At 34.6% G+C, this 14,483-nt stretch overlaps 1 protein-coding gene across 2 annotated transcripts; it reads right to left on the bottom strand.

Annotated features, from left to right (window-relative positions):
* Positions 1 to 694: 694 nt before the first annotated feature.
* Positions 695 to 8,033, bottom strand: LOC131046100 (uncharacterized). Of its 2 annotated transcripts, none has more exons than XM_059211223.1 (4): positions 7,808 to 8,033; positions 7,306 to 7,487; positions 7,005 to 7,215; positions 695 to 4,793 (listed from the first exon to the last, which is right to left on the bottom strand). In XM_059211223.1, exons 2-4 carry the CDS (start codon positions 7,462 to 7,464, stop codon positions 832 to 834), a joined length of 4,332 nt encoding a protein of 1,443 aa, XP_059067206.1. In that variant the 5' UTR covers positions 7,465 to 7,487; positions 7,808 to 8,033; the 3' UTR covers positions 695 to 831. The 2 variants fall into 2 exon arrangements, with proteins under 2 accessions (XP_059067206.1, XP_059067207.1); XM_059211224.1 differs by lacking the exon at positions 7,808 to 8,033 and adding an exon at positions 7,696 to 7,788.
* Between the last annotated feature and the right edge of the window lie 6,450 nt (positions 8,034 to 14,483).

Here is a 14,483-nt window from a genome sequence, read left to right as displayed (position 1 = left end):
GTTTGTGACAAGTCAATTTTGTTGCGACATGAGACACGCTTAGCTTACCAATAAAGAAATACCATCATCTTTTCATCTCACTAAAATATAAAACTAAAATCTAAAATTTAATTAATATTAATTATTTTTTATATTAAATTTTTTTTTGAATTTTTAATATAAAAAATAATAATAGTTATGAAGTAATTTCTACTCTATATATTTATATTTGGCAAATAAATGGTTGGTTTTTAAGTTGTTGCATTTTAAATAGATTGATCATTTTTCTACAAACTATTTCAAAATTATTTTATTTTACTTTAGATATATACATGAAAACATAAATTTGTGGCCTCTCCCCCCTCTCCCCTCCTTTTTCTCTCTCCTCCACTTTCTTATTTAGGCTAATCTTGGGTTTGCATATTACATTTTCACATCCTTGAGCTCTCTTTTTTTATCTCACGGATGGATCACTGAGTGTGATCCAAAACATTGATGCAAAAAATTGTTTACATAATCGAATCCAAAAATAGCTGCATTAATTTTGATATAGATTGTGGAAGCTTAACATCATTAACATAAATTTTATTTATTGTCTATATTAAAAATATTATATTTATTATTATAATATTAATATTTTATTGTGTCAATTTAAGAAGAAGAAAAAAAAGAGATGTGATTCAAATCGTTAAAACATTATGATGAGCAAACACACTTTTCGAATCTTCAATATTTCTTTGTAAATTTATCAAGAGAAGGCTTATATGCCTCTGTACAACATATTTTTTAACTCTGAAAATCTCTAGACAACTTTAATGTTAAGTTTTATATGGACACAAATTGGCAGTGAATTTAGTCCTTGGCTGTGAAGAACTTCAAAGTGGCTGCTCCTGCAATGGCCCTCACCACCTCGATATCACATTCATCAGCAGAAGAAAAGGGAGAGAGAGGTTTCTGACTGCCAAAGCGTTTCCCTAATTCTAAAACTTCATCGCCCAGTAAATTTTCCAGCTTAAATGGCAGCATTTGACAGCTTTCATTGGCGCCCAAAACTTCTGAAACAATGAGCATTATAAGGCAGGCATCCCCTGCCACCTTCATAAGATTAAGGCCTGAGCTGCTCTCTGGCTGCTCTTTATCTGATGATTCTGAAGGGAATAACATTCTCACCAGCTTAGTCTTCAAAGGAATGGGTGTGCAATCTTTCATATTGTCAATTCCTTGCTTGAACATTTGAAATCTGCTCTCCCATCCTTCTACAAAATCAGGTGAAAACTGCAATGGCGACTTAGCTGGCCTAGCTAGTGTCCCAAAACTCTTCCTGCTTCCCCTGCTAGAACTAGAAAAACCGCAGCTAGAAGAACCCTGATGTCTTCCTGGTTGAACTTGATATAGGCCAAGAGGGTCTACAATTGGAAAAAACTCTGAAAGAAAACTCTCATCTTCTTTAAAGATTTGGAAGTTTTTATATTGGAGCATATCATTGCATATATCAGCATTAAATCCTAGGACGCACCCAAACTTCAACATCTCACACAAACCTGCAACAAGATGCGGATGTTCTGATAATAGACCATTTGAAACTACCTCAGAAAATTTAGTTGCCAAGGACACCTTTGCCTTTTGGTTTTGTGAATCAGATTTCTGTATCAAGATCCTCTTGTTATCCTTTTCCCAACGCACAGGAGAGTGTGCAGCCACTTTAATTTGCTCTGTCTTATCATCTTCAGTTGTTACTGTCAAAGTGTACATAACTCCAAAGGGTTGAGCGGCTTCATAAGCTGAAGACTCCAAAAGAGCTCTCACAATTCGATGCCTTTTATCTGCTGACAATTTGAAGGATGGATATGCAAGATATCCAAGGATAATTATATACAGACCTTTTCTGAACAAACCCTCTCCCGCTTGAAGCCTGCGCAAAGCAATGTCACTTGAAACGGACACCTCCTTTTTCTCTACTGCTTGAGATATTTTTCGAGCTCCGAGGGACTCGTAAATTGAGAACAATGAGTCCAATGGTATTTTGGGATCTGAAGGGTTAGGATGCCATGCAAATTTGATCTTTGTAGTTGCTTTTCTGAATATCTCTTTCAATGAAAGGTCGTCAGGAATAAAGGTTTCATTAGGCGAACATAATTGGATATGTCCACCGCTTCCGTGAGCTGGGAACTTTAGACCTTGCTTTCCTAAATTTCCTTTTATAACTGAAGGGCATTGACTCCAGTGCTTTAAAATATTCCTCCAAACTGAACAGCATCCAGGCTCAGTTACTACATGATTACTCCTTATCCAGTCCAACCACAAATTGCAATAGTCATCAATCCTGGGATGTAAAGAAACACTAAGATTGCTAGAAAAAAAGGTAAGTAGTGTGTCTTCATAATAACTTTCCAGGATTTGTAGCCTGCCATAGAAGAGGCCATTGTCATCATGGACTACACACATATTTGAATCCTTCCACTCACCCGCAAGCCCACTGTGTGGAATCCAGATTTTGAGACAGTTTGAGTAACTAGGCCACCAGTGGGAACGGTGAAGATATTTGTAAAGCCTTGTTATGACCCTGAAATCTGTGTGCGTTTGGACTATCCTGGCAACCTCTTCACATCCCATTCCAAACTCAACAACCACCCCAATCCGATGGAGGACACTCTTGAATTCATTAATGTTCCTCCTGTAGAAACTACAATCTATGAAAGAAAGGTCATTTAACTGTACACCAGCCGATGACCATTCATTATTGTACAAAAAAGATTTAATTGGAGATTCATAACCTCGGTAGGTTCTTAACCATTTTCCTTCCATGATACTAGTTTGGAACCTGTTGGGCAGGGTCTCACAGCAATGAATCCACTGTAAAAGAAGAACAACTTGATCTTCTGTGATGCGAGAGTAAACTGCAGGCAATGAAGCATTGGGGGGTTTTAGCTTGGGAATGTCCACTGCTCCAAGTCCATTTCTCATAAACTCCTCAAGTTCATCTTCCGTTTCCCCTCTTAGTCCATTGGCATTTGCTTTCATGTAAGCAGGTGACAGTGTAACAATCCCATCTGCAGCCCATGGATTGTCTCCTATTAGCTCGTGCCACTTGCCAATAGATGCAGGTACAAGTTTCGCTTTGCAACTACTTACTATGGATCCCGAATCACTAACTACAGGCAATTCCTTGCACAAAGTGAGCATCTGTATTGAGTCCATATAACCATTGACGGACGAAAAATGAAAAAACTGAGCCACGCGGATTATGAATTCCTTACTTCTAGATACCTTAGCTTCTTCTAAAAGCTGCTTACTAAAACTTGAAACAGAAAGTTCAGTGATCTTAGCATATCGATCTAGCCATTCCCGCAATCTTGACTGTTCATAATAACTCAAACTCTTCATGGCCATCTGTGTTGCATTTGGCATGAATTTGTAACGGGGAGCACTGCCCAGCACATTATTCCACCTTGTCAACCATGCAATATCTCTTTCTTCCGAGGAAAAGTATATTTTGCTCCCCTTAGACGATGAACCCGACAAACTTGCCCACCCCACACCACAAGAGCCATTGTCAAACTTAATAAGAGGAAAATGCTGGAGAGAGCTTGGAATTCCTCTGTTCCAATGATCAGCAATAAAACAGAGCAGTTGCACATACAAATTCTCAGAGAGATTCGCAAGCCAACCAGGGTTACTTCGAATACATATGGAGTACCAGTCATCGAACACATAGTCCACTCCCAAGAAATCCAAAGAACTTGAGTTGTCGAGGCACGAGTGTATTATGAATACTCTAGTGGACCACAGGGCACTAGGCTTTTCTAGGCCTTCTTCGGTTGCTGCTTCTAATATTTTTCTAAAGCCTGCAAGTATTTTGCGAGCTTGAATGGGCATGCAATAGGCATTTTCAGGTTCATGTTCAGGTTCACGTAACATGACTTCTTCTGTTTTGAGCTTTGCTTGGATTCCTTCCCGAATTGGTTTTAGCTGCACATAAGAGGGAGGATAAATGGGGAGGTACCTGAAGCAATATGATCTCGCAGAGGGAGGAGCCCCTGTCACACTCTTCACAAGAGAGAGAAAAGCTTCACAAAATACTGAGGGGATGCAATCAAGTATCCCTTGATTCCACTTGTTGTCCCACAGAATACTTTCCCTCGAGGACGCCAGCAAAAAATCTGCTTGAATTATGAAAGGCAATCCAGTGACTATTTCTGTGGGAAGAAATGCATAAATACCAGCACCTACTCTATTGCCCGTAGTAACTCGATCTTCGCGGGGAAAAGCAAGTGTTATCACCCAATTGTCAATGTCTCTTCTCTCCTCTACCCTGTTGTTCGATTTCACTGGAAATCTTTGCCTCCACATGTAATAACTGCATTCTCCATTCGATTTCCCATTTTCCTCTGCCGATAGATGAAGAATAAATGATTCACTTCCCTCATTCTTCACATTTTGAAATGCTATTTCCTGGGAAACAGAGACTGCATTCACCCGGGGATTTTGATTTTGGCCATCTTCACGGACGGAGAGTCTTTTAATTTTGGACATAAACAAAATTACTTCTGGATGAATGTTAGCAAGCTGGTTCTTCACCCCTTCCACCTTCTCCGGGCGTAAAGGGAGAACTATAACTGTATTGGGAAGCTCACCTTGGCATTGGCTACTATATACCTTTTTGAGATCTTCAATATTTGGCTTCTCGATCCACTCAGGAACTATATACCCAATTTTGATCCCAGGTGGGGGAATTTCGTTGAATCGAATTTTATATCCGTTGCTGAAAATATAAGGCTGATTTGTGACCAGAAAAACACTCTTGAATCCAATTCCTGAAATGTAAAAGCAAATAATATATCCTTTCAGATGGCTTATAAAACAAAATATAAAACTTTCACCATTCATTCGAACAAACCAAGATGCAACCTCTGTTTAAAATTGAATTACGCAAAATGAAATTTTCTAGTGAAGTAATTTTTTCCAATTTAGTTAAACTTTCAACTTAAAAAAATGAATGGCTTTCTAAAAATAAAAGTAAATATATAAAAGAAAATAATTTTCTGAGAATTCTATGGCTGTTTTAGAGTTAGTAATGCAGTCTTAGAATGTTCATACGCAAGAAATAACTTTTTTTTTTGGAGGTAAAAGGAACATACTGGTTAAGGCTTGCGGAGAACTATAATGTGGATAAAAAACCCTTGCCAGATGTAACTAAAGCAAAATTGGAGGAGGATGGTAGAAGATGGAACCTACAAAATTGGAGGAGGGTGGTAGAAGATGGAACCTACAAAAGGTGTGTGGGTGAAACTGATGATCTTTGTGCTTTCAACCCCACAAATGAGTTGTGAGATTGTTCAACATTCTTAAGAAAGGTAAACATTAATAGGTTCTTTTGATTCGTTGGATTTTTCAAAAGCAAAAGTAACATTTAAATAAGGGAGAACAATTCAAAAGGATTTTTGTTTCAGGGATAAGGTTCAATGTTTCTTACGAGATTTCAGTTTCAAACCACTTTCATTAAATGGAATTCTTTTGGTTCATGAGTTGTATATTTTAGGTCTGTTGCTTTTAGCTCCTTCACTGATTGTATGTTAATAAAGAGGGGTAGATTGTTCAACATTTTTAAAAAAAGGTAAACAATAAAAGCTTCTTTTGATCCCTTGGATCCTTCAAAAGCAAAAGTAACATTTAAATAAGGGAGAACAATTCAAAAGGACTTTTGTTCCAGGGATAAGGTTCAGTGTTTCTTACAACATTTCAGTTTCAAACTACTTTTATTAAATGGGCCTCTTTTGGTCCATGAGTTGTATATTTAGGTCTATTGCTTTCACCTTCACTGATTGTATGTTAATAAAGACGGGTAAAAAATTATTCAAAACAGAAAGAAAATAACATCAAAAGAAGGCAAACCGCCCAGCCAAGAGAAGAATACAAAGACGTATCATGATCCACAAGTTAGTTCAACATGTGAAACAACGCTGGAGACAGTTGACCCTTATCCCCGATCCAATTAAAATTTTTAATTCATAACAAAAAATACAACTTTATAATCATGGAGTATCAACTTTATCACAATCACAACATGCACAAGAGACAAAGAGTTTTAAGTTCTTAATTTAATTCTACACGAGTAAAATCTGTTATTTAAAAACAAGAAATGATATTTATCCAATCTATCATTTCCAAACAAAGAAATAGATCCAACTTCAGGATTTAGGGTTTTAACCAAAAAAACAATCTACTATTTAAAAATGCAAGAAAAGAGAAATGATATTCATCCAATTTATCATTTCCAAACAAAGAAACAGATCCAACCCCAAGATTTAAGATTTAAAAAAACAAAAACCTGCTATTTAAAAATGAAAAAAAAAATGATATTTACCCAATCTATCATTTCCAAACAAAAAAATAGATCCGACCTCAATATTTAAGATTTTAACCCAAAAAAATATAGAGTTCTTTCTTTCAGAACTAAATTGCTCGAAAAAAGATACACAAAGTTAAAATCCAAAAGTCCAAATACCATTCGTTGCAGAAGTTTTACTAACAGAATGTGTAAAACCCCATTTTGCTAGACACTCATAAATAAGCTGAGTACAAAACATTTATCGTTATTTGAAGGATCTCAATCATCCACAACTAAATTGCAGCAACTGTAACTACTTTATAGTCCCTTTACCATCCATAACAAACACGATGAGGAAAACTGCGAATTAGCATATGAATCTATGAATCTAACTTAGTTATCCATTATGTTAAATACAAGAAAACTGGATTTCAATCTACAACCTGTAACGATGTAATCATGTGGAACCATATAAACAGCTAGTTTTTGTAAGTTTAATCTGATGATTACAAGAAAATTAGATTTCAAAGAATCCATATTCTACACAATCTGCACAAACACTATTCTCAAGCAAAAGCCTGCTGGAATACATGATCTCCATAGTTCATTTTCTAAAAGCTTTGAAAGCAGACCATATAATTGCAGCAAGACAAAGTTTATAAACACAACAATGGATTTTAAAGGCACAAGCAGATACCTTTCTCTCCAATGTAACCTCCCTGCCTTTTACCCTTTTTGGTGGATCGTCCAACACTGCAAAGGGATTCAATGTTTCGGGGAGTGAAGCCCTTTTCATTGTTAAACACTAACAGAGTAGCAGGGGCACCCACACCAGTCACATCTCTGCTCGTAACCACAAATTCCAGTGATGGTTCAACATCAGGTGCATATTCATTGTCTTCTGCATTCTGCCAAATCAGAAACACCCAAACTTTAATTTTACAGGCAATGTCAATTGAAAACAGAAACAATTAGAATTATATCAGCCAGAAAGCTACCTGTATGAGCTCCATGAGAAAATGGACATCCTTGGTGTAGAGTTCTGCTGACAGATGTCTAACCGCATGATGAAGGTCTTCTGTTAGTGGGTTTTCTTCTCCACCTATGGAAAACTTTTTTCTTCTTATCTCTTCAATATGCTCTCTGGGAGTGGCCATTGCTAAGTGCAGAATTCGAAGTCCTGTTAAACCCAACAAATTAGGCAACTATATTATCACAGAATTCATACTCCAATTAAACCCAACAAATTAGGCAAATATATATGTGATATGAATAGGTATATATGATCTGCAGCATTCTAGCCAATTTAACATCAAGAAAACCAAAATAAAAGCAATGCCAATCTTATGCACCTTCATAAGCAAAGCATAAAAACACAAACAAAGTACCTTAAAATGCATCTTAAAAATCATATGCATTAATTTCGACAGAGGTTAAAAAACAATATTAAATTATACAAAGATTCAAGATAATATGGTATAACCCTCTACAAAGTACAACCTCGAAAAACAATGTCTCAAATTCTCAAAGAATTCCACATGCCTGTCTTCAATTCCACATGTCTGTCTTCACCTCTTAGGAATTTATAGGGAAAAACCCATCAATAGCTCTCTCTTGATTCTATCCTTCCCTCGCAAGTAAAGAGAGATAGTACGCCGTACTACTTTTCTCAGTGCATTCCTAGTGTTAACCTGAACTAATGTCACACATTCTTCGAAATTTCGTGGAAAGAAAGGAAAGAAAAGAAAAAGAATACCATAAGTAGGACAAATTTGTAATTGTGGGTTAGCATTTCATATGATATATTTATTAGACATCTTTACCACTCATCATAATATATAGTCAATCTAGGAAATATTATCGTCAATTTATTGAGTTGATTTGTCAATTCAACACATTTTTCTGTACTTCTTCTGGATTTGATTGTGTGAGTTTTTTTCATCAACGTTTCGGATCACATTATGTAAAAGAGCAAATCAACGTTTCGGATCACATTATGTAAAAGAGCAAGGAAGGAGAGGAGAACAAGAAAGTACAAGGGTTAGATGGCAAAAAAGACTCAAAAATATATTAAATTTTTTTGTAGAAATTGTATACACACACATAAATAAATACACAAGTCTAGACTTAATAAAAAATGAAAGACTAAATACATAAATAAATAAGGAGAGGATATAATAACTAAACAAGGAGAGTGTGTGTGTATATCTATATATATATATATATATATATATTTGAATAAGGAAAAGAAAGCACCACTAAGGAAAAAGATCACATGATAGCAAAAATAAAATAAGATAAAAAATTACAAAAAATAAAAATAAAAATAAAACTTTTTCTTTAGTGGTTTTTATTTTTATTTTTTGTAATTTTTTATCGTATTTTATTCTTGCTACCCTGAGGCCTTTTCCCTTAGTGGTGCTTTCTTTAGCTTATTAGTTTGTTATATATATATATATATATATATATATATATATATATATATATATATATAAAATAAGTTTGGACTTGTGTATTTATTTATGTGTGTGTATGTACAATTTTTACAAGTTTTTTTAATATATTTTTTAGTCTTTTTTACCACCTAACCCTTGTACTTTCTTGTTCTTCTCTCCTTGTTCTTTTTATTAGTTGTTGGTCTGCAACTTATATTATTTTTACTCCTTATGATCTCTATCTCAACCTGATGGATCACACAGTGTGATCTATTCAACGTTGATGAAAAAAACTCTCACACAATCAAATCCAAAAGTAGTGCAGAAAAATTTCATGGATTGTGGAAATCTATTAGCATTAAATTCAACACATGTAATAGGTTATCAAGTTATCTCAACACATCAATACATCTCATTCATTGTTGAATTAAAATTTGAATACTTGGATTCTTTATAAACAAAGGAACAAAAACACTATTTGTAAGTTGAAGAGGAGGGAAAAAAAGGATTTGTTAAAAAAAAAAATTAACCATAAGTAAATACTCTTGTTTCACTCTCATATTTATTATTTTTGGGTTTCTATTTTTTAAGAATATATTTGTAATAAACAACTTGTACATTAAAAGTATAATGAGAAATATGCTTCAAATACTTGATAATAATTAGAAATTATAGCGTCCTAAATTGTACTTTCTTACAATTTTGTCCTTACTTAGGCCTCACTTTGGCATTTTGTCCTCCAAGGCCTGATTGCAGTACTAATTCTACTCACACCACTCATTTGCCTCACATTTTCACCAATTTTCTAGCTTGGCCCTCAATTTGCAAGTGTTGATTTGCAAGGCCAGAGCGTACTATGCCCTAGTCCTAAATCAAGACCAAGGCATATACACCTTGGGCCTCCTAATTAGGCCCCAAATAGGCCCCCTCTAATGGTCATCTTTCATGAGCAGGAAATCTAACCCCATGTCGGCCTGTTGCGAAAATTCAATTGGATTTTCGACAAGCAAATATAAAAGGAGGTCTACCCCTCTCATTTTTACCCTAATTCAATTCCTAATCAACTCAAGAGAGAAAAATTGAGATCCTATATTCAAGTGAGCAAGCAATCAATCTTTTATCAAGCATTGGAGTAGAAGTGAAGTCAAGATTCAAGCATTGAAGATGACATTCATGTTCTATGTTTTATGAAGACAACATACATGAAACCCTAATTCCTTCATGGAGATAAACAAAACTTCATTAAGGCATACCATTAGTGTTTTACTCATTTTTAGCCTTTCCCTCAAAAGGCCTCAAAAGGAAAATATTTACTGCAATCTTTCATTTACTTTTTCAATTCAATTTCATGGTCGATTCCAAAATTGAGGTTTGCCTTAGGCAAACCCCTATTCCCAACATATTTCCCCTTTTCACTATGTGCAAAAATAGATACAGAGCTATAATCAAGAGGATTGATAGAATGCGTAGAGACAAACAAGTTTAGTTTTCGATGGCAAGAAAATCAGAGGACCATGGCAAATTGATACTACCTAGTCCCAAAAACTCAGGCCAAACTTCTGGGAATAGATCCAAAAGATATTCTTCTGCTTAGATCCAGATTGGTGGCTTCGTACGATATTTGTAGCTTAATGTTTCTATCAAATTGCTTCAATAGTTCACTATCTTGCCCTAATCTTCAACAATTCAATTTAATTCAACTCAAGGAGGAGAAAGCCCTATCCAAGGAGCCTAGAATCTGATTTGAATCTTGACTTATCAAGGCTAGATCTATTAGATTCCTCTCCTCCCTAATGTGATGGATGCGGCTAATTTGGCTCCAAAACGGCTGACTAACCTTCGTGTTATACACACAGCCAAAAAATAAAAGGTGCAGCTAGTTTTACCGAGCATGATTGAGATCTGTTATTTTTTACTTACCCTCATGTTATACGAAAATCTTGGCATTTTTGGAGCCAGATTAGCTATAGCCTAATGTGATAGTTAATTAAGACATTTAATGGTTTTATTATCTTAAATTCACAAAAACCCTAATTTTCACCATCACATTTTGGTCAACCCGACTTCTTGCACCTTAATTTCTAATTTGTGTTTGTAGATCTAATTGTTTATGCATTTTCAAATTCAAATTTACATTCATAATTTTTATTTTTAATTTAATTAAATAAATTTAGAAGTTAAATTCATAAAAAGCCTAATTTATAATTCTAAATTTAAACTTGTGGGTGACATAATTTGATTCATAGTCTCAAATATGATTGTTTATGCATTTTAAAATTTAAATTTGCCTTCAGAGGTTAAATTCACAAAAACACTAATTTATTATTCTAAAATTAACTTGTGGGTTACATAATTTTTCAAGTCTATTTTTAAATCTGATATTTATGACATGTTATGCTATAATTTAGAGGCATTTACCTTTCAATTTCATAAATCAAATTTCTTAATTAACTGGTTAAACAATCACTTTTACAAAAATTTGCATTGTTTAATCACAATTTTCAATTTGTGCATTCAAATTTCCCAACGTGCATGAGTTTTGTTACCATTAGTCATAACTACAATATTCTCATGAGAAGAATTTGTAGAATTAAGGCTTCCCAAGGTTTAATACCTAAGGATATGGAGCCTAATTTGGATAACTAATTTCATGAGAATGTTGGCACTTCCTCTAACCCAACAAATGATGTCATTTATCCTCATTCTCTTCATAATTCTCATGATGAGGATGAATCACTAACTAGGGTTACTGTTGACCAATTGGAGAAGATTGATGATGAATTTGAAAATCTTCAATAATGGATGACTCAATAATACCTGAAAAGTGAGGCAATCCCAGTGGTTGAAGGATTAAAAAGAATGGTGCAAAGTGATAAAATTGGTGTTGATTTGTTGTGCGACCTTCCTCATATTGTTGACACTAATATCATGTCAATCAAAAGTTGTGCTAAAGTCCTTGGATATTCTCAACCCACTAGTCAAGTTCATGAGTCTTCCATTTGTATCCCAATCATCTCCTATACCCACATATCATAGTGTTCCACCTCCTTATTCTCAACCTCCACCTATATAAAATAATGTTGCTCCTCCATCACAATCCAATATGTCTAATTTCAATCCATCCACTGAAGCAACCATTAATAACCTTGCCCAAACTATTACTTTCCTACAACAATAATTGGCTTCCATTACCCAATCCAAGTATAATGTTCCCACATTTGATTTAGCAAGCCTATTATCTAATGACATTGTTTGTTTTGTCCCTCCTAAACATATGGAAGTCCCTCAATTAGAGTTATACAATGGAAAAGGTGACCCATTGACTCATGTGAAAAAATTTCAAACTTTGTATAGTGACTTTTCTCATGATCAAATACTTATGGTTAAATTGTTTACTCAAACCTTTAGGGATAAAGCTTTGCAATGGTATTGTTCTTTTTCTCCTTATTCTATTACATCATTTCACCAATTAGCTAATGCTTTCATCCAACAGTTTCACAATAATATTAGTCCTAAAATTACTTTGACTGATTTGATTTTTTGTAAGCAAGGAGTTAAAGAGACAGTGATTAATTTTATAAGTAGATATAAACATTTGTATTCTCAAATTGCTTATCATATGCCTGATCATGATGTTCAAAGAATTTTTATTGTTAATTTACAAAGAGACATTAGAGATAAGCTTCTATTTTTTGAGTTTACTTCCTTTATATAATTATGTGCAGTGCTCCATAATTATCAACTTCAAGTGAGTCAATTTGAATCATCTCCTTCAATGGCTCTACTTGATAAGAATGAGAGTGCTCAATAATCTTTTGCAAAGTTTAAACTGAAAAAAGGATACATCAAGATAAATGACAATATCAATACTCAAGTGGCAACAATGGCATTAGGCATGGCCCATTTATCCAAATACTTTATAAAAGAATTTACTCCTCTTTTTGAGTTTTGGCTTAGTATAATGAAAAGATTGATAAATACTAATGTGTTGAAACTTCCTCCCATCAAGCCAATTAATACCTCAAAACCTTTGCCATCTTCAATCATGATCCCTAAGCCTTTTTCCAATATCATCGTCAACCCTATCATGATATTGAGAAGTGTTATACTTTAAGAAGTAAGATTCAAGATTTCATTGATAATAATACCATATCTGTAGCTAGTATGAATGACAAAGTAAATAAATTTGTAGCTCCTCCTAATCAAAATCTCCAAATATTCACCAATCTTTTTCCTTTCCACTCTACTAATGTTGTTGAGTCTGAGTCTCTTGCCTTTTCTCTCGATGACCTTGGTATTGAGTCTAATAATGTTGTGAATCTTGTGGACAAAACTACATCTCCTAAGGACCAATGCATTACCTTTGATCCTAGTGAAACTATTGTTGCACTTGACAACCCATTATATATCACTGTGAAGATCAAAGACAAACTCTCACAAGGAGTGCTTATTGATCCATTGTGTATGGTGAATGTGATCTCTGAAGAATATATTTATATTTTACAATTGCATCAAATAACATATGATAAATCTAATGTTATGGTCAAGGTGTATGATGGTTTCTCTTTCCCTACTATTGGCTCTATTACTCCTCCCGTTGAGATTGGTACTAAGTGCTTAGATGTGACTTTTACTATCATTTCTACAGCAGATCAATTTCGTGTGAAGTTGGGACATCTTTAGCTCTCTTCCATGAAAGTTATCCCTTCTACTATTCATAAATGTTAAAAATTCCCTCGTAATGGCACTATCATAGAAATTAATTATAGCCTTTACCAACCCACGACGAAGCATGGCAATTTCACCCTTGATTACTTTTGGCCTAAAAAACTTGAGTCTCTCAAGCCTTGAAATGATTTCCTTTTTCTATCTTAACAAAAGTGGAAGAATGAGATGATCATATCTTTAAGTGAGCCTAGAGACCCTAGACCTATTCCCCCTCCTCATGATGCACCTGGTATCCTTCCCACACCTTTTATCCTCCCATATATGCCACAGTTCTGCCTCTTTTATCTTACAAAGTAAAGTTCTTGGCATCTTCTATGTCCCAACCTAATGTGGTTTCTCTCGCTCCTCCTCCTTCAAAGGAAGAAAATAAGCCTATGTCCATTGATCGTCAACCTTCACAAACTTTGGCTAAAACTAGAATGCTAATGAAGCCATCGTGCTAAGGTTCATGAACTTGCTTCCCAAACCATTTCCTCCCCGATGACCCCAAAGGTTGACTTGGTCCCATTTGTCCAACCTTCACCTAACCCTAGGGAGGAAGTTCAATCTAAATCACCAAGATTAAAAATGATTAAGAAAAATGATAGTTCATGCTCTTTTCATGTTAGAAATCCTATTTTTATTAATATTAAATGGATGATGTTGTTGTTCATGCTAACTATGTTGATTCTAATGATTCTGATTATATGTATGAGCTTATTAATGTTAATCGTGATTTATCTTCACATTTTTTAAAAGCATTAACCCTAGCTCCTAGTGACAAACAAAATGAATCATCATTAGAGCATGGTCCTTGTTTGGAACTTGTGATAACTCCATCTACCATGCTCGTAGTAGCTCCTATTGTATCTTGTTCACCTTCCCAAAACAATTTTCAATAATATTGGGAGAAGGATGATTTTCTTGATTAGCTTCATTCATTCCATAGATCCTCTCTTGTCTACTCATAATGTATTTCCCCCGTGATGTATTTTTTTAGGTTATCTATAGATGATTGTTGTTACTCCATTGGT

This window comes from Cryptomeria japonica, chromosome 9 (genome assembly GCF_030272615.1).
Source record: "Cryptomeria japonica chromosome 9, Sugi_1.0, whole genome shotgun sequence".
Lineage (NCBI taxonomy): Eukaryota > Viridiplantae > Streptophyta > Pinopsida > Cupressales > Cupressaceae > Cryptomeria > Cryptomeria japonica.
This window is presented reverse-complemented; position numbering and strand designations above follow the sequence as displayed.